The 15,740-nt window shown below is 38.0% G+C and overlaps 1 protein-coding gene across 1 annotated transcript; it reads left to right on the top strand.

Annotated features, from left to right (window-relative positions):
• The first annotated feature begins 13,805 nt into the window (after nt 1-13,805).
• On the top strand, nt 13,806-14,836 carry LOC105680270. Its single transcript, XM_012381071.1, has 2 exons — nt 13,806-14,347; nt 14,491-14,836. Exons 1-2 carry the CDS (start codon nt 13,806-13,808, stop codon nt 14,834-14,836), a joined length of 888 nt encoding a protein of 295 aa, XP_012236494.1.
• Nucleotides 14,837-15,740: the final 904 nt, after the last annotated feature.

The raw sequence follows: 15,740 nt of genomic DNA, 5'->3' as shown, positions 1-15,740 counted from the left end.
AAGAATTTGCTTTTTTCAGACTCGTTTAATTTGTTCCGCATCCCATATATACAAATTTATATAATATTGTAGCGACACACGAGCTGAAGGACAAATCGAGCCACGTGTGGTCTTACCTCGGAGTATCAACAACGTTAGGACGTACTGTGAGAATATGTAAACTTCGGGCAAAAACAATGTCGCCGTTTCGTGGAACCGTCTAACAAAGGCGAATGGAAATTTACCGGTACCCCCTCGACCAGCATAAATAAACAAACGCGATCGTAAGGTGACCAGTTTTCATCAGTCTCAGTCGCGTGCGATCTCTTTAGCGAGTTACACACAGTCTTAGCGAATTAGTATCGAGCGTCTTAGCGAACATTCCTTTAACGACCAGTGTCGAGCAATCTACAGTTTTCTCTGTATTTATAATTACTTTAAAATATACTTGACGGTTTCAATATCGAGTAATCTCGTCATTAAACTACCACACGTTACTTTCATTTTCTGTATTGATGCGCCCGTCAACATGGGAGCTTGAGATAAGTTATCTCCGCTTCGGGTGTCGCTACAAAACAATTTATTATTTTAATTCAGACTCGTGCCATTTGACTTGTATAATATACATGAGGTGATGTTTGGTGTAAGGTGCCTAAGAAATACTCGGCGGTGTTCAACAATATAATTTATTTAACAATCAACAATCCTCGATTACCACTGACTTTCTTGCTTCTCGACTATGCTTGTATCACGTAATATTCGTGAGAAGAAAATAAAAAAAAGGTGAGATGAGTTGTTAAAGTTAATTATTTCTTACGCACAGTCGTGGATAGATTTCTTGTCATGTGTCGCTTGAGTTTGTTTGCACATTGTAATTCCTATTTTTACGTTACAATTTTTATCGAGTTACTCATTATCAACGTTCATGTATGTATGTTGCTGTATAAAAAATATTGAATGTTCAAATACTGGTGTCCGAAATGCTTGGCCTCTTTTGGTTGGTTTGGGGTATACTCGCACTATATCCTATGCCAAGCCCGTTAATAAGAGTACAGTTATTTTGGAGAAAACTTTGGTTTTGATAGTGAATACCGTCAATTTCGGTATGAGGTGAATATATTTAACAATAAATATTTATTAACAAATATATTCGGTGAGTACACTTGATGTATAACTCGCGGTTATTAATTTCGGTTCGCGATTACACGTTCGAACTCGGGTAGGTACGATTCGATATGCGATACGGGTTCGGACGATGATTGCCTGAGATGTCGGGCAGCTCGGATCAGTGATTGCTGCCAACTACCAACTATCAATTCGGACAGGCGTCTCGCGACTGATTTTTCGTTACGATGATGCTGCATAGGAAAAACTATGATGGGATGTGTCTAAGGATACGAGATCATCGAATTCGTTGAGGAAAGCGTTGGTTCGGAAAGCGAGGGAAATGAACGTTGCTGTTAATTGGCTAAATTTTGAGTTGGCGGTTGGAAAAGGATGCTAACCACCCTTGAGAGAAAGTTGCTAGCAGGAAGCGTCGTACGTGAGGAAAGCAGATTTCCAGTATCTTCCCGTAGTGGGTGGTAGCTATAGGGACTGTTAAGACGAAGACTGTTTGTCCCTTTGGAGGACCTTAGCTAAATAAATCCTAAGATTTATAGCGGGTCCTTAGATTAGCTGAAAATATTCTGTAAGAATGTATCGGCATCTGGCAATCATCTTGTCCGAAGGATAGGGTCTTTGTGTAGCGAGCCACGGGGCAGAAACCGTTGGAAAGTTTGCTGTCGAGTGCCGTTACAGTACTCCCTCACCAGTGGTAACGTTTTTTTATACATTTATGTCGCAGGTAGATCTATGTATAGGCCTGCTTGGAAACGATCAGAAAAGCGAACTTTCCTGCCCGCGCACGTGGTGCAATAAATTCTTGAGTCACCTTCGCTTTGTTCGTTTTGAACACCAGGCAGTATTATTACGTCGCACTTTTCGGTGCTATGGTGTTTGTAAATTCGCACGTTCGCGGGGAGACGCGATATCGAAGAAGCGCGCCAACGGGAGTCGTAAATTCCCGTTACGATTTGAATAATCGACGCCACAAATCGTTCGATCCCTTATTTCTTGTGGGATAATAAGGGTAATTGATTCAATATAACACTGATATTAACAGGTTATTATATATGTCGGGTTATCGTTAGAATTTAGGGCGCGTAACAGGGTTCTTCATTTGAATTAGCCATCGTATGGTACAACAGAGATTATATGTACAGGTACAAAAATGACATTCACAAAGTTTAACGAACAACCGTGGTGCTTAGACACGCAAGATCTAATTAATAATGTTCTTGGGTTTGATAACGAATCCAGAGTCAACGGGATAACTCTTTACTAAGCGGTGGATATTTTTTTAAGCACAAAAGACTATTGCTGGGACGCTCGGTATAAACTGCTCGATGTGTAACTTTCCAAGACGATCGCACGAATAACAGACTGATGAAAACTTTCCACGCTTTACGATTGCGTTCGTTTGTTTTATACTCGTTAGAAGCATCGAGAAAGTTCCAATTGCTGTTGCTAGGCATTTTGTTCCTGGAGTTTGGTTACTAATACAACGTGTGTCCCATTATATTGGCACCTCCGAAGTAAAATCATACGTGGCTAGGCCCGTTCTTGAGGCCGTATGCAACCGCAACCACATTTCCAGGGAGAACCACACAACCACTCCACAGCTTCGTCAGGTAAAACGTCCATCCCGCGACCGTAACTACGTCCATTCGGCGACCAGTTGTGTCGCCTCGAGCCCAATCTCACTATCACAAATCTCGAACAATTACAATCAGATTGAATGACAACAATTGCTTAACTACGGCTGCGATAGAATCTAGGCTAAAGTATTAGAGGGTTTTCGTATGTGAAGTGACAACTACGAAGGAGTACGACCTGAGACTCCTTTCGTGTTGACGATTATGATGTATGTGTTCAACTTGTAGTTTCTTGCTGGACCTCTGACTCTTGATGTTCCTTGCACTAGCCTTTGACTTAGGCTGACTGGGATTTGACTGCATATAGACTAGAGCGCAAGGAGAAGAAGTAGAGTTGACTCTCCTGATGATATAGACTCGATCTAAACTGGATGGAAACTGGATTTTAACGTGATCTTGACTGGATGTGAAACTGGATTTAAACATGGATTTTTACTGACTTGTCGCTCCTATGTTATGACGGAAGAAAGCGACAAGAAGGAAGTTGCCCTGGAAGGTCAGAAGACTGGTGGTGGAGTTCCTGACTGGAAGAAGAATTGTGATTAGTAATCAGTTTGGTACGGTGGAGTACGAGGTTGCGGCTGGTGTGCCGCAGGGCTCGGTTTTGGGGCCTTGTTTGTGGAATCTGGTATATGACCGACTGCTGTATAGGTTAGACAACATGGTAATGGTGAAGGCAACAACGTTCGCAGATGACCTGGCGATCACGTGTGCTGTCAGAAGAAATGAGGGTGTGAGTGCGAAAGTGAATGGTCTGTTGAAGATTGTGTGTGATTGGTACGCGAGTGTTGGCCTTACGTTGGCCATGGACAAGGCGGAGATCATGCTCATAACTGGAATGCGTATGCCGCGAGTCGTTAGTATTAGTGTGGGTGACGTCAGATCTGTAGAATCTATCAGATATTTGGAAGTGATTTTAGATACATGTAAAAAGTTTGACAAGTACGTCGAGGCGGTGTGCGCGAAGGCGGACATTTTGACGGGAGCCCTTAGGGGCATCTTACCTAATATAAATGGACCACCTAATGTGGCGCGCAGGCTTTATTATAATGTTTGGGAGTCCATAGTGTTATATGGTGCACCGGTGTGGGCAAGTGTTGTGGATATAGAGAAGAATAGGAAGACGCTAGTAAGAGCGCAGAGAGCAGCCCTGTGCATTACGATCACGGCGTATCGGACTGTTTCGCATGCGGCGCTGTGTATACTTACCGATAACCTATCGATTCATATTAAAGCTGGGATGCTGAAGGAAGCATATGTACTACATTGGTTACTCTAGAATCGATTGTTTCGAACTGGCGTCCTTGATTGGCGTCGTGTGTCAAGGCGATGTCAACGTCCCGAGGCAAAAGAACAACATGAGAACGCATCGTCTTCTGACTCATGTGCCGCTATACTAGTATAAATTGATAATTTTCATATTTCGGTTTTAATGCTGTATTGCAAAGGCAGTGCCCCAGTGCTCTCTTATAATTTTCAATGAATAGTACATGATCAATAATCTCAGGGCTAAGAATCCTGCTTTTCCCATATTTATTGAATATTTGTTGAATATTTCATCGAATTGAATCTGTTATTAGTTTTATTAATCTTTCTCTAGTGATATTGATATATGGTTGGTATATATTCGTCAAATTTTACTCTTACTTCGTCGATTAGTTTAATACTGTTGGATTTTATAATTTTGCGTATGAGTGCAGTTTGGTTTGCTACTATTGTCTTTAATTCATTTCCTTTTTGGAAGAGTTTATCAATATTGGCATTTATTAAATCTAAATCGTCATTGTCAAGGGTTCCAAATAAACTTTTTGATATGGATCCAACAATATTCAATAATCCTCTTTTAGTTAATGTGTGATTATATGTTATAAGTCGTAATTGATAGGCTAACGTTTCTAATTTTTTTTTTTACAAAGGAGTTTATTGAGCCCAGAAAATACAGATTTTAAGTGCATTATTCACAATAAACATGAATTTTTGTAATAGTATGTTAGGCATATGTACCGATACGCGGCGGTACGACGTAGCCATGCTGTATTATGTGTCGGCGCTTTACATTCCAATAAATATTACATTTGCTTTCATATGATTAAGTTTTTTTTTGTATCCATCATTTATATCTATTTCTACATATACGTTAACCTCCCTTAGAATACAAATAAGCTTGTTTAATTTTTTCATGGAATATTCCACGATTCCACTTCCATCTGAAGGTAATACATTAATTTCTTCGCAATACTTAACGTAAACCAATATAATGGTTATGATGAATGTCCTGAAAAGTAATAAGTTGTAAGTCTGTTATCGTGTATTTTCTTTATAATATCATCAACTATGATTTCGTAATAAGGGGTTTTGACAGAGTGGATTCTGTATGGTCCTACTAACCATTCAGTGTCTAATTTGTCTCTTTTGCGATCATTGTGGATTAATACAAAATCTCCTTTTTTAAATACCGTTTGAGTTCGAACTATCTTTCTTTTCTGGTCTCGAAGGTATCGTTTCTTACTGTTTATTAATGTTTTTCTCGCGATATCTAAATATTTATTTGGTTGATTTTGCCGGAGTGAAAACATGTCATTGTAAGTTAGATTTGAAGTTTTCGCCATTGCTGAGGATAGGTACCTTCGTGTACGTCTATGTTATAACATATGAAGTTTAATATTTCATCCCATTCTTTGTCATTATTATCGTGCAGACTTGTACGAATTAAATCTTTTACTACGGCATGTGTTCTTTCTAAAGACCCATTTGACTGAGGGTGGAAGTGAGTGGTTTTAATGTGTTTGATCTTAAATGCTTCGTCGAATTTTAACATGCGTTCGCTAATGAAGTTCTGTCCCTGGTCTGTAGCAATTGTTTTAGGTGCAGAAAACATGTAAATGTAGTGTTCTAAGAGTGCATTTATTATGGATTCTGTCTGTTGTGTTTTTAGCGATACTAAGACCAAGTATTTTGTCAGTTCGTCATGTATTGAGAGTATAAATTGATTTCCTTTTTTAGTTTTGGTCATAGGTCCTACGAAGTCCATAGCAATTTTGTCGTTAGGTTGTAATGGTATGTCAGATATTATTGGTCCTTCTTTTGGTCTAATCCGCGTTAATTTCTCTTTTTAACAAGCTTCACATTTCTTTATAAATTCTTCGACTTTATTTAATAAATCTGGAATTTCATATCGTTCCTTTATTCGTTGGTCTTTTGGATGCCTAAGTGTCTTATAGTCCCGTTATGATTTTCGCTTATTATTTATTCGATTTCTTCTTGGGTTAGAGTTTGTGTTGGATCACATGCGAATGTAACTGGTTTATATGTATCATTGAAATAAAGAAGAATAAACTTAATTTGATTCTTCTTTAGTTCTGAGAATGTGATACCTCCTATACCTATCGTTTTGTTTTTCTGTATTATTCCGTGGAGTTTCTTAAGCCAATTTGTGCTGAGAATTCTCCTAATTCACTTCGAGTTGATTGGTAGAAAGAATTGTCATTTGGTTTAATTTGTAGTCTTTGAGGTATGTCAGTGTTCTGTTTCCATATGGTAAAATGTTGAAAGAAATCTAGAACAATTTTATTCTTGGGATTTTCTATTTTTGTAAACGTGTGTATTCGGGATAAACTGTCAGCTATTGGGTTATCTTTGCCTTTAACGTATTCTATTTTGAATTCGTATTCTTCTAGTTTTAGCCTCCAAGTCTTAAAGAAGGGTCTTGATGATCTGTACGAATGATAAACTTCCTTCCGAACAAGTATTGTCTTAGTCGCTTCATTGCCTACACGATTACTAATAATTTTTTACCTGTAGGGTATAATTTTTCTCTGGAGGGTTTAGCGTTTGAGAGATATAACAACACGGATGTGATAATATGGCTCCTAGTCCTTCATTACTAGCGTTTGTCGATAATATGAATGATTTAGAGAAATCTGGGTATGACAGAACAGGTGCTTCACAAAGTTTTTGCTTGAGTGTATCGAAGTTATTTCGATGTTTGTCCGTCCAGTAGAAGTTAGTGCTTTTTTTTGTTTAGATGTGTTAGGGGTTTGGCTATTTTAGAGAAGTTACGTATAAATTTTCGGTAGTATCCCACGAGTCCTAAGAATTTGACTTCGGTAGGGTTTTTAGGAATTTTAAAATTTTTCACTGCTTCTATTTTCTTCGGATTTGGCTTTACTCCTTCTGATGTTACTAGGAGTCCTAAATATTCGAGCTCTGGTTTTACAAATTCACATTTGTCTGGTTGGATTTTTAGTCCTACCTCTCTGAGTCTTTGTAGTACTATGGCTAAGTTTTCATTATGTTTGTGAATAGTGTTTCCAAATGTAATAATGTCGTCTAAATATACAAAGCAATGTTTATTAATTAATCCATCATTCTTTGAAATGTTACTGGTACGTTTTTGAGTCCGAGAGGCATTCCGTTAAATTGGAAATGTCCTTGAGGTGTTGAGAAAGCAGTATATTTCTTCGAGTTCTCGTCCATAGGGATTTGATGAAAACCGGATGATAGGTCAAGTGCTGAGAAGAATTTCGCGTCTCCTAATTGGCTTAATATATCTTCTATGTCGGGTAATGGATAGGCGTCTTAATTAGTTAGTTCGTTTAGTTTTTTGAAGTCGGTAACTATTCTCCATTTCTGTTTTCCTGATGCATCCAATTTCTCGGGAACGACCCATACTGGTGAATTGAAAGGAGAATCTGATTCTTTTATAACGTTTTTATTTAGCATTTCTGTCATGTGTTTCCCGACTTCGTTTTTGTGGCATACTGGATGTCCGTATTGTAATATCGTAGATAAAAGAGATATCGGGTGAACCATAAACAGTGTCGCGACAGAGCCGAGGCGCCGTCAGGCTCATGAATGTGTCGCCGGATCTTCAAATGAATAGTTTCGTAGAAAAGGCATACGTGACCCTGGCCAAGAGCAGATGCGAAACACGTGTGTGGTGGGCCTAAGAAAAGACAAAGGAATGCTAAGGGAGAAAGACGAATTAACAGGCAGTGTCAATGGAGAAGCCAGAGAGTGTGAATCGAGAAGTGAGAGAATGTGAGTTGCGTTATCGAGATAGGCGTTATCGGGGGGGGGGGGGGGGGGGGGGGGGGGGAGAGAGAGAGAGAGAGAGAATCGTTTCTTCTTTAATCAACATCTGTACAATCCATTCATTGTAAATAAATCATAATAGTTTACGATACTACTGTATGATTTGGTGTTTATGATTTTGTCTTTGTTAAGGTATAGAAAGGATTTGGAAAAACAAATAGTTTAAAATTTATTTACAAATTATTCAGCTCTACATATACGTTACTTTCTGAAGGACTCGACAACCTATTCGCTTGCTTGTTCCTTTTCTTCTGATTAATTCTAATCACTTCTAACGGCCTTTAATAATTTCTAACTGCTTTTAATCGCTTTTGTCTCAACTGAGACTTGAACGTCCTTCGAGGCTCACATACACTCTCTTACGTACAGTATAAATGTATTATCTATTTAACAGTCTTGTTTTAATGTGATTGTATGTTTTGTTAGGTTAGTACATGGTAATAGGTCTGTTTCTGAATTGAATACGTCAATGTAATATATTAATATTTTCTGGATGGGTTCACGAAGTTTGCGTTCAATATGATTTCTTCTCACTACGGTTTTAAGTTTAGCAATTTGATTTAATTCAATTATTTACTGTTATCAATATCGTTAGAAATTTCATGATTTGAAATCCTCACCAGGATTGAAGAAGCATACTCGCGTTGGTTTGCCTTCGAGGTAGGTGGTTCGAACTCTCTTTTCGCCTGGTCGTATTGTTTCTGGTTTCTGAAAGTATTAAATGTTATTTCCTAGTTTTAATTTATCGTTGTAGATTTCGTATTGGTACTTTTCTAAACAAGGTAGTCCTATTATTCCATCTTCTATTAGGGGAAAGTCTTCTGGTACTATATAAAATTTATGTTCTTTGCCAAACATTTTAGATCTAATGAATTCGTTAGTGGTATATTTGTCTTGTTCCATGTAGAATATTCGAGGTTCATCAGCTTTGAAGGTTTGAGAGTCTATTTTGTTTTTCTTCAATAGGTTGATTCCTGCTCCTGTCGATGATGTGTGTTACATGTCCCGTTCTTGTGTTAAACCGTATTGTGAGGAGTGTGCCTGTTGTGTTGTTAACGCTTGGAATTTTTCTTGATCTTCCGTCGTCTTGTCGTGAGTTTCTGTTTCTATGTAGGTTTGATTCTCTCTGATATTTTTCAATTTCGATGGCGCGTATCTCGCCTTCAATAAAATTGTGCGGCGGAGTGGTAAGTAGAATTTGTCCCATTTCTATTTTTAATCCTCGAATAAAGTCTGTTATTGAATCTTTCATAATTCTGTCGCTCACGGCGCCTCTGTTTATTTCGTCTAGGTATTCGTTGGTAATGCTATACTGTAATTCGTTGTACGACTGTCTAAATCGAGTAATATAGCTTTGTACGCTTTCGTTAAACCCTTGTCTAGTGTCTCGTAATTGATACTGGTTTTCACGGACCGAGGTTCGAGTTGCTACGTTCTGTGGTAATGCTTCATATAAATGTGCGTATTCTGAGATATGCACATTACGTATTGCCATAGCTGCTTTTCCCGAAATTCTCTCAGTCTTAATCTGTTGAGATATGTATAATTTTCTATGCAGGACCAGGTTAAATGCGTAGTAGAGATACCTGTATGTGAATATCAGTATGTGAATTTTAACTTACTTTGAAGTAAACAAAAGGAGGATTAAAACTATAATGTCTAATGTATTTTATGTGAAAGAAATGAACAATAACTTGATTAGCTATGCGAGAGTAACGAATGAAAATAAGATAGTCTCAGCAGGAAATATTTCAAAGATAACAAATACAGAAAGTTGATAGGAATTGCATTCAAAGATAATGGTTTATATAAAATAAGTAATTATATTGAAAGGCAAGAATCTCACGCTAAAATTGTGGGGAAAATGACAAATAAAGAAAAATTTTGCAGGATCTTAGGGCATGTAAACTTTAATTATTTAGACACAATGTGTACGAAAAAAATAGTTGAGGGAATGCCAGAAAATTTTGAACAAGTAAAATTAAAATGTGGTACATGTATCCAAAATAAAATGCACAATTTACCCTTCCAACACAACCGTAGTAGAGCACGAGAGATTTTAGAATTAGTACATACCGATTTAAATGGACCTCAAAAAATACCGGGTTTGATGGATCCAAATATTTCTTAACATTTATAGATGACTACAATAAGTGTGCATTGATTTATACTTTGAGATCAAAAGATGAAGTTTACAATTGTTTTCTTGATTACATGAACAAAGTTGAAAATCTTACTGGTAAGAAGATAAAGAGATTAAGATGCGATAATGGCAAAGAATGAAGAACAAAAACATGTACAATCTAACTAGGGCAAAAGGAATTGTCGTAGAGCCATGCCCACCTTATGTTCACGAATTAAATGAAACAGCTGAGCGCTACAATAGAACAATTATGAATTCCGCTAGATGCTTATTATATGATTCAAAGCTGAATATTAAATATTGGCCGGAAATAATTAGAGCTGCGGCGCAATTAAAAACTAGAACCATTACGAACACGTATGAAAATAAAACACCGTTTGAAATATTTTTTAAAAGGAAACCGAATATAAATAATTTAAGATTGTACGGAAGTAGCGTGGATAGCTATGATTCGAGAGGCGCTACGAGTGCGGACAATGATTGCACGACTCGATTAATTATTCGACTCGAACCGTGTAAGTATAACGATCGTGGTATGTTGACCCGCTGTAATAGACTGACTTTTTGTCGCCATGCTGCTGCAGAGGAAGACTGCGTTGGGATGTGTCTAAGGATGCGAAGGCATCGGATTCGTTGAGAAAAGCTTTGGTTTGGCAATAAGGTTTGACGATTATGCAAATGGATGTAGAAACAGCATTCCTAAACGGAAGTATAAAAACGGAAGTATTTGTAAAACAACCTATAGGTTACGACGATAAAAGCGGGAGAGTATGTAAATTATCAAAAGCGTTATATGAATTGCGTGAAAGTTCAAGAGCTTGGTATGAATGTTTCGACGAGTATATGAAAAAATTAGGATTTCAAAGAAGTAAGAGTGATTATTGTCTGTATATGAAGTATGCGAGCGATGATGTTATATATTTAATTCTATTCGTAGACGACTTATTAATATGTGGAAAAAACAAAAGAAAAATAGATGAGATTAAAAACAAATTGTCAAACCAATTTGCGATGAAGGACTTAGGTGAAGTAAAGACTTACTTAGGAATAAACATTGAGTAGGATAATAAGAAGTGTGAGATGAAAATGGATCAGAGTAGAAATGGGACAAAAAAGCAGATACTGGGATACTTGTAGGTTATGAAAACAATGGATATAGGATCCTAGTTAATAATAAAATTATAATTGCAAGACACGTAGAATTTATAGGTGAAGATGATAATTTAGTAGGATTTCAAGGAGAAGATGGACCAAACGATGAAACAGAAAAGGATTTAAACGAAAAGGTCGAGCAGGTCACAATAAAAGAGGAGAGAAATTTAGGTAACGAATCAGAAAGTAAACTTGAGAACACTGAAAATAATTTGAGAAGGTCAGAACGGGAAAGAAAGAAACCTCAAAGATATGGCCAAGCGAGCTGATATTTCATTTATGTGAGTGTAGTTAGCGCAGACAGTCCTCAAACCTATGAAGAAGCTTTAAGTGGAGATGACAGCCTTTCATGGAAAGAAGTGAGGTGATATGTCGTGATAGGGTCGGAAAGAAAACTCAGATTTACTCAAGACTTAACAAAAAATTCTAAGTAGATTGAAGTTCACTTCCATTTTGTGAACGAAAGTTACGAAAATAAAGAGATTGACATTATAAAAATAGATTCAGAAAATAATATAGCTCATATTTTAACGAAGGCTCCAGGGAGGAACAAATTTGAAAATTTTAGATTATTTTTAAGAATAGTTTGATTGACTTATAAAAGGAAATGAATATGTTATAGCTATGATTCGAGATGCGCTACGAGTGCGGACAATGATTGCACGACTCGATAAAATTAAGGAGGTGTGTTGAGATATGTATAATTTTCTGTGCTGGACTAGGTTACATGCGTAGTAGAGATACCTGTATGTGAATATCAGTGTATGGAAGTATGTGTGTCCGAAGCGTCTCGAAAACAGATGAATGTAAACTCTTCAGTCGGTTAAGGTCCGTCGAAGGGTCGGTTAAGAGTCGTCGAAGAGTCGGTTTACAGTCGGGTATAGAAGAAAATGCTGCCATGAAATAAATATTTCATTATTTTATTCTTAATCCTCAGTATAAATTTAATGTTCCTATAACATTATTTCGGCCTCAAAGATCCACAATTCTCAACATAATCATTTTTACCAGGAAATACTATTCACTACACATTACCCTCATCTCTTTGACTTCTCTAATGAATTCTTCCACTCTTATATCATTTTCGCTGTTAAGTTGTGGTATACATCTTATTGTGTCTGTAGCTTTAAGCTCTTATTGTGTAGAATGATCAGGGAAAGTTCTGTACTCGGGCGGTTGAGGTGATGTCTGAGGTATTTCATCTGTAGTTATTAAGGAACTGGCTCCTGATACATTCCCCGTGGGTGTTCTTGCTGACCTATCCTCCATTTCGTCTATACGTCGTGTGAGAATCTTAATTCCTTCCTTTTGTTCCCGTATTTCGTCTAATATAGCCTTTAATATTGGGTCTATCCCACTACTGGTTGAAGCGGTGTCAACAGTTTCGGTTTTATTTTCTCGTAGCGTTGCCATTATTATACTAGTTCTACTGTCTGTGCTATCTGTACTTGAATTTCTAGAACAGTTGTCTCTTCCCGTTTTGTTTTTGGCGAATGAATCCAGAGTTTGCTCACCTTGATCGTTTAGCCCGTAGGAAAGATTCGTCAATAGTGTCTGCTGTGTTGCAGTGGTCCGCTGATCCTCAATCTTCAAAGTTGACCGTAGCCCGAAGTGTGTAATTTCGTTTTCGTGAAGTTGATGGATCCTGGCTGGATCGCCAAAATGTCACGTAATCTTGAGGGTTAGTTGATAAAACAGGAAGGTTGAGTCGTAACACAACTACTGTCATTATTTTCTAATCAGTTTTATTTATTAGCACAGCACAGGTTACAATAATTGAGGAAAGCTCGGTGTGGGTGTGCCCTTTTAATTAACAACGCGGATTCGCTGTTCGCACATTTCGTTAGTCCGAAAATTCAGTAGATCGCTCCTACTGAGGAATGTAAAATGAACAACGAACTCTGTTTGTCTACAGAGAATCACGACAAGAATTCACACACGACTTCTATACGTTCACTCCCGGTTACACATGGTTCCTTAACATTGAATCTCGGCAACCACGATTTTTGCTACCATGTTGAGAATTGTGGATCTTTGAGGCCGAAATAATGTTATAGGAACACTAAATTTATACTGAAGATTAATATTAAAACAGTGATATATTTATTTCATGGACAAAACGATACAGACATGCACGCGTTTCAGCACTTTCTTTTGTACCCGGCTGTTAACCGACTCTTAACTGACTTTTAACCGACTCTTAGCCGACCGTTAACGGACTCTTAACGGATTGAACTGTTTACATTCCTTTGTTTTCGAGACGCTTCGGACACACATACTTCCACACACTGATATTCACATACAAGTATCTCTATTATGCCTTTAACCTAGTCCAGCACAGAAAATTATACATATCTCAACAGATGGCTTCGGGGTTTTTCAGTTATTGGGTAACACAGCTAGCGTGCGGATCTGGACCAGCTCAAATTGTATCCTTACTTATTACATTTCTATTTAAATATATTTTTCTGCCTTACAATTTATCCACGTGTTTTCTCTGTTTACACAACGAATAACTTCAACCCGTTATGGGCCCAGGGATGGAAAATGCAAGGTAGCAACGTGAAGTGAATAAATTGTTAAAGTGTTGTGCTTAGTAAAATAAGGGATAGTGCTAAAATGGAATCAGCAAGTACGAAGATCGACGCGGCGAAGAAAATTGGCTCCAGTGGCGTTTTGTTATGCGTACACTTTTGGAGGAACATAACGACCTGATCAACGTGTGTGAAGGGAATCTGTGTCATCCAGGTAACAGCGTGGAGACAGAAATCGCTCGTGAAAGATTTTTGAAAGCAGATCGATTAGCGAGAAAATTAATCATGACCTCAATAGGAAGGAAACCGTTGGATCTTCTTTTATGTTGCACAACAGCACATGAAATGTGGAAAAAGTTGAATACAGTATATGACATGAAGTCGGATGAGAATTTAAATATGGCCCAGAAGCAGTTTTTCGATTTTAAATGGGAAGAATCTGAAAATGTCTCTTACAACCTATCCAAGTTGGAACTCATAGCGGCAAAGATGAAAGCCCTTGGGAGTGAAATTGGCGAGAAAATGCTGATAACACGCATTTTATCGGTGTTACCAAACAAATTTGATCATTTTCACAGTGCGTCGGATTCCGTGGAAGAAGAAAAGAAGACCTTAGACAGGCTTAGTACCAGGTTGATGACGGAAGAAATCAGATGGAAAAAGACGACCAGGAAACATCAGTGGCACCGGTAACAAAAAGTAATAATTATAAAAAGGAATAGCAGAAGCAGTCAAGTAAACGTGAATACGAGAAACAAAGACCAAGCTGCTTTAACTGTGGAAAAGTTGGCCATCTAAAGAAGGATTGCTTTAAATGCTTTATATGCAAAAGGAAAGACCACACCAGCAAAAACTGTTTTAAAAATAACAAAAGAACTAACAGTAGGGACAACCAGGAATCCAGAAATCAAAATCGGGATCACAGCGCGATTTGTCTATTAGGAAGTACCTCAGCGATACAAAAGGCAAACCCTGATGTTTGGATAATCGACTCAGGAGCTACGGATCACATGACAGGACGACGGGAATGGTTCGGCGTCTTCGAAGAATTCGATAACACGGTGAAGATAGAGATAGGCGATGGTACATTCATGGATGCGTGCGGCAAAGGAAAAATCAGAGTAGAAACTTTTGTGGACAGCAAATGGCTAACATGTACAATGAACGGTGTTCTGTAGGTATGAAAAGAAATCTATCGTTACGACCGTTCGCGGAGAGACGCTGTCGCTAGGAAAACGCGTCAGCGAGAGGCGTAAATTCTCGCTACGATTATGTTAATCGACGCCGCGAAATAGTCGTTCCCCTGTTTCGGTTAAGATAACAGAGGTGGTTTAATGAATGTAACACTGTATTAACAGATTAACATAGAATGATATGTTTTACAATTATATGATGAATATGTTACAAAAATTTGACTTGACGTTACGATATCTCTAGATAAATTCGTTTGCTCGTCAGATTTGTCGAAGTGTTACGTTTGACTCGTCGGAAGGAACTGATCGCCCTTCGATTATTCCTTTGTCTCATTAGGAAGACGACACTATGCTCGGGTCACGCCACCGCTCGCGCTTATGATCACGTATGCCTCTTCTTGTGTGAAAAACGTAACGGTCAAAAATCGACGTTTCTAGAGCTCGCTGCTTGGCGACAATTATGCTCTCGTCGATACATTGTATATGATCCGGCGGGCAGATAAGACGGTCTGCCTGCAACACTGTAGGACCGCGAGCGACGGTTAGAAAATACAGCCTGTGGTAAGCCTCGTGGCGTAACATCTATTTTCCATTAGATCTGTCGCAAGAAGGGGCATAGATTTCTGTGTTTCAAAGGAAGGGACCAAGTGTATATTTTCACAAAATCAGAAAATAATAGCAAGAGATTCTGTTATCGGAAATTTGTATAAAGTAGATATGCGAGTTATGATACCGTCAGTTTGTAATTTTAGCAATAGAGCGGAGTCAAACGCGAACACATTGCAGTTATGGCACGAACGGCTATGTCATCAGAACATCAGACATGTTAAAGAATTCTTAAAGAATTCAAATATGAAAGTTGTAGAGGATAATAACTTTTTCTGTGAAG

Source organism: Bombus impatiens, unplaced genomic scaffold (genome assembly GCF_000188095.3).
Source record: "Bombus impatiens unplaced genomic scaffold, BIMP_2.2 scf_0122, whole genome shotgun sequence".
Taxonomy (NCBI): domain Eukaryota; kingdom Metazoa; phylum Arthropoda; class Insecta; order Hymenoptera; family Apidae; genus Bombus; species Bombus impatiens.
This window is presented reverse-complemented; position numbering and strand designations above follow the sequence as displayed.

Excerpts from the sequence above, each read along its gene's own strand:
- LOC105680270 (XM_012381071.1), top strand. The coding sequence starts at position 13,806 with ATGCGTACACTTTTGGAGGAACATAACGACCTGATCAACGTGTGTGAA. Across the intron at positions 14,348-14,490 it reads AGGAAACATCAGTGGCACCG|GAAAGACCACACCAGCAAAA; the intron begins GTAACAAAAAGT and ends TATATGCAAAAG.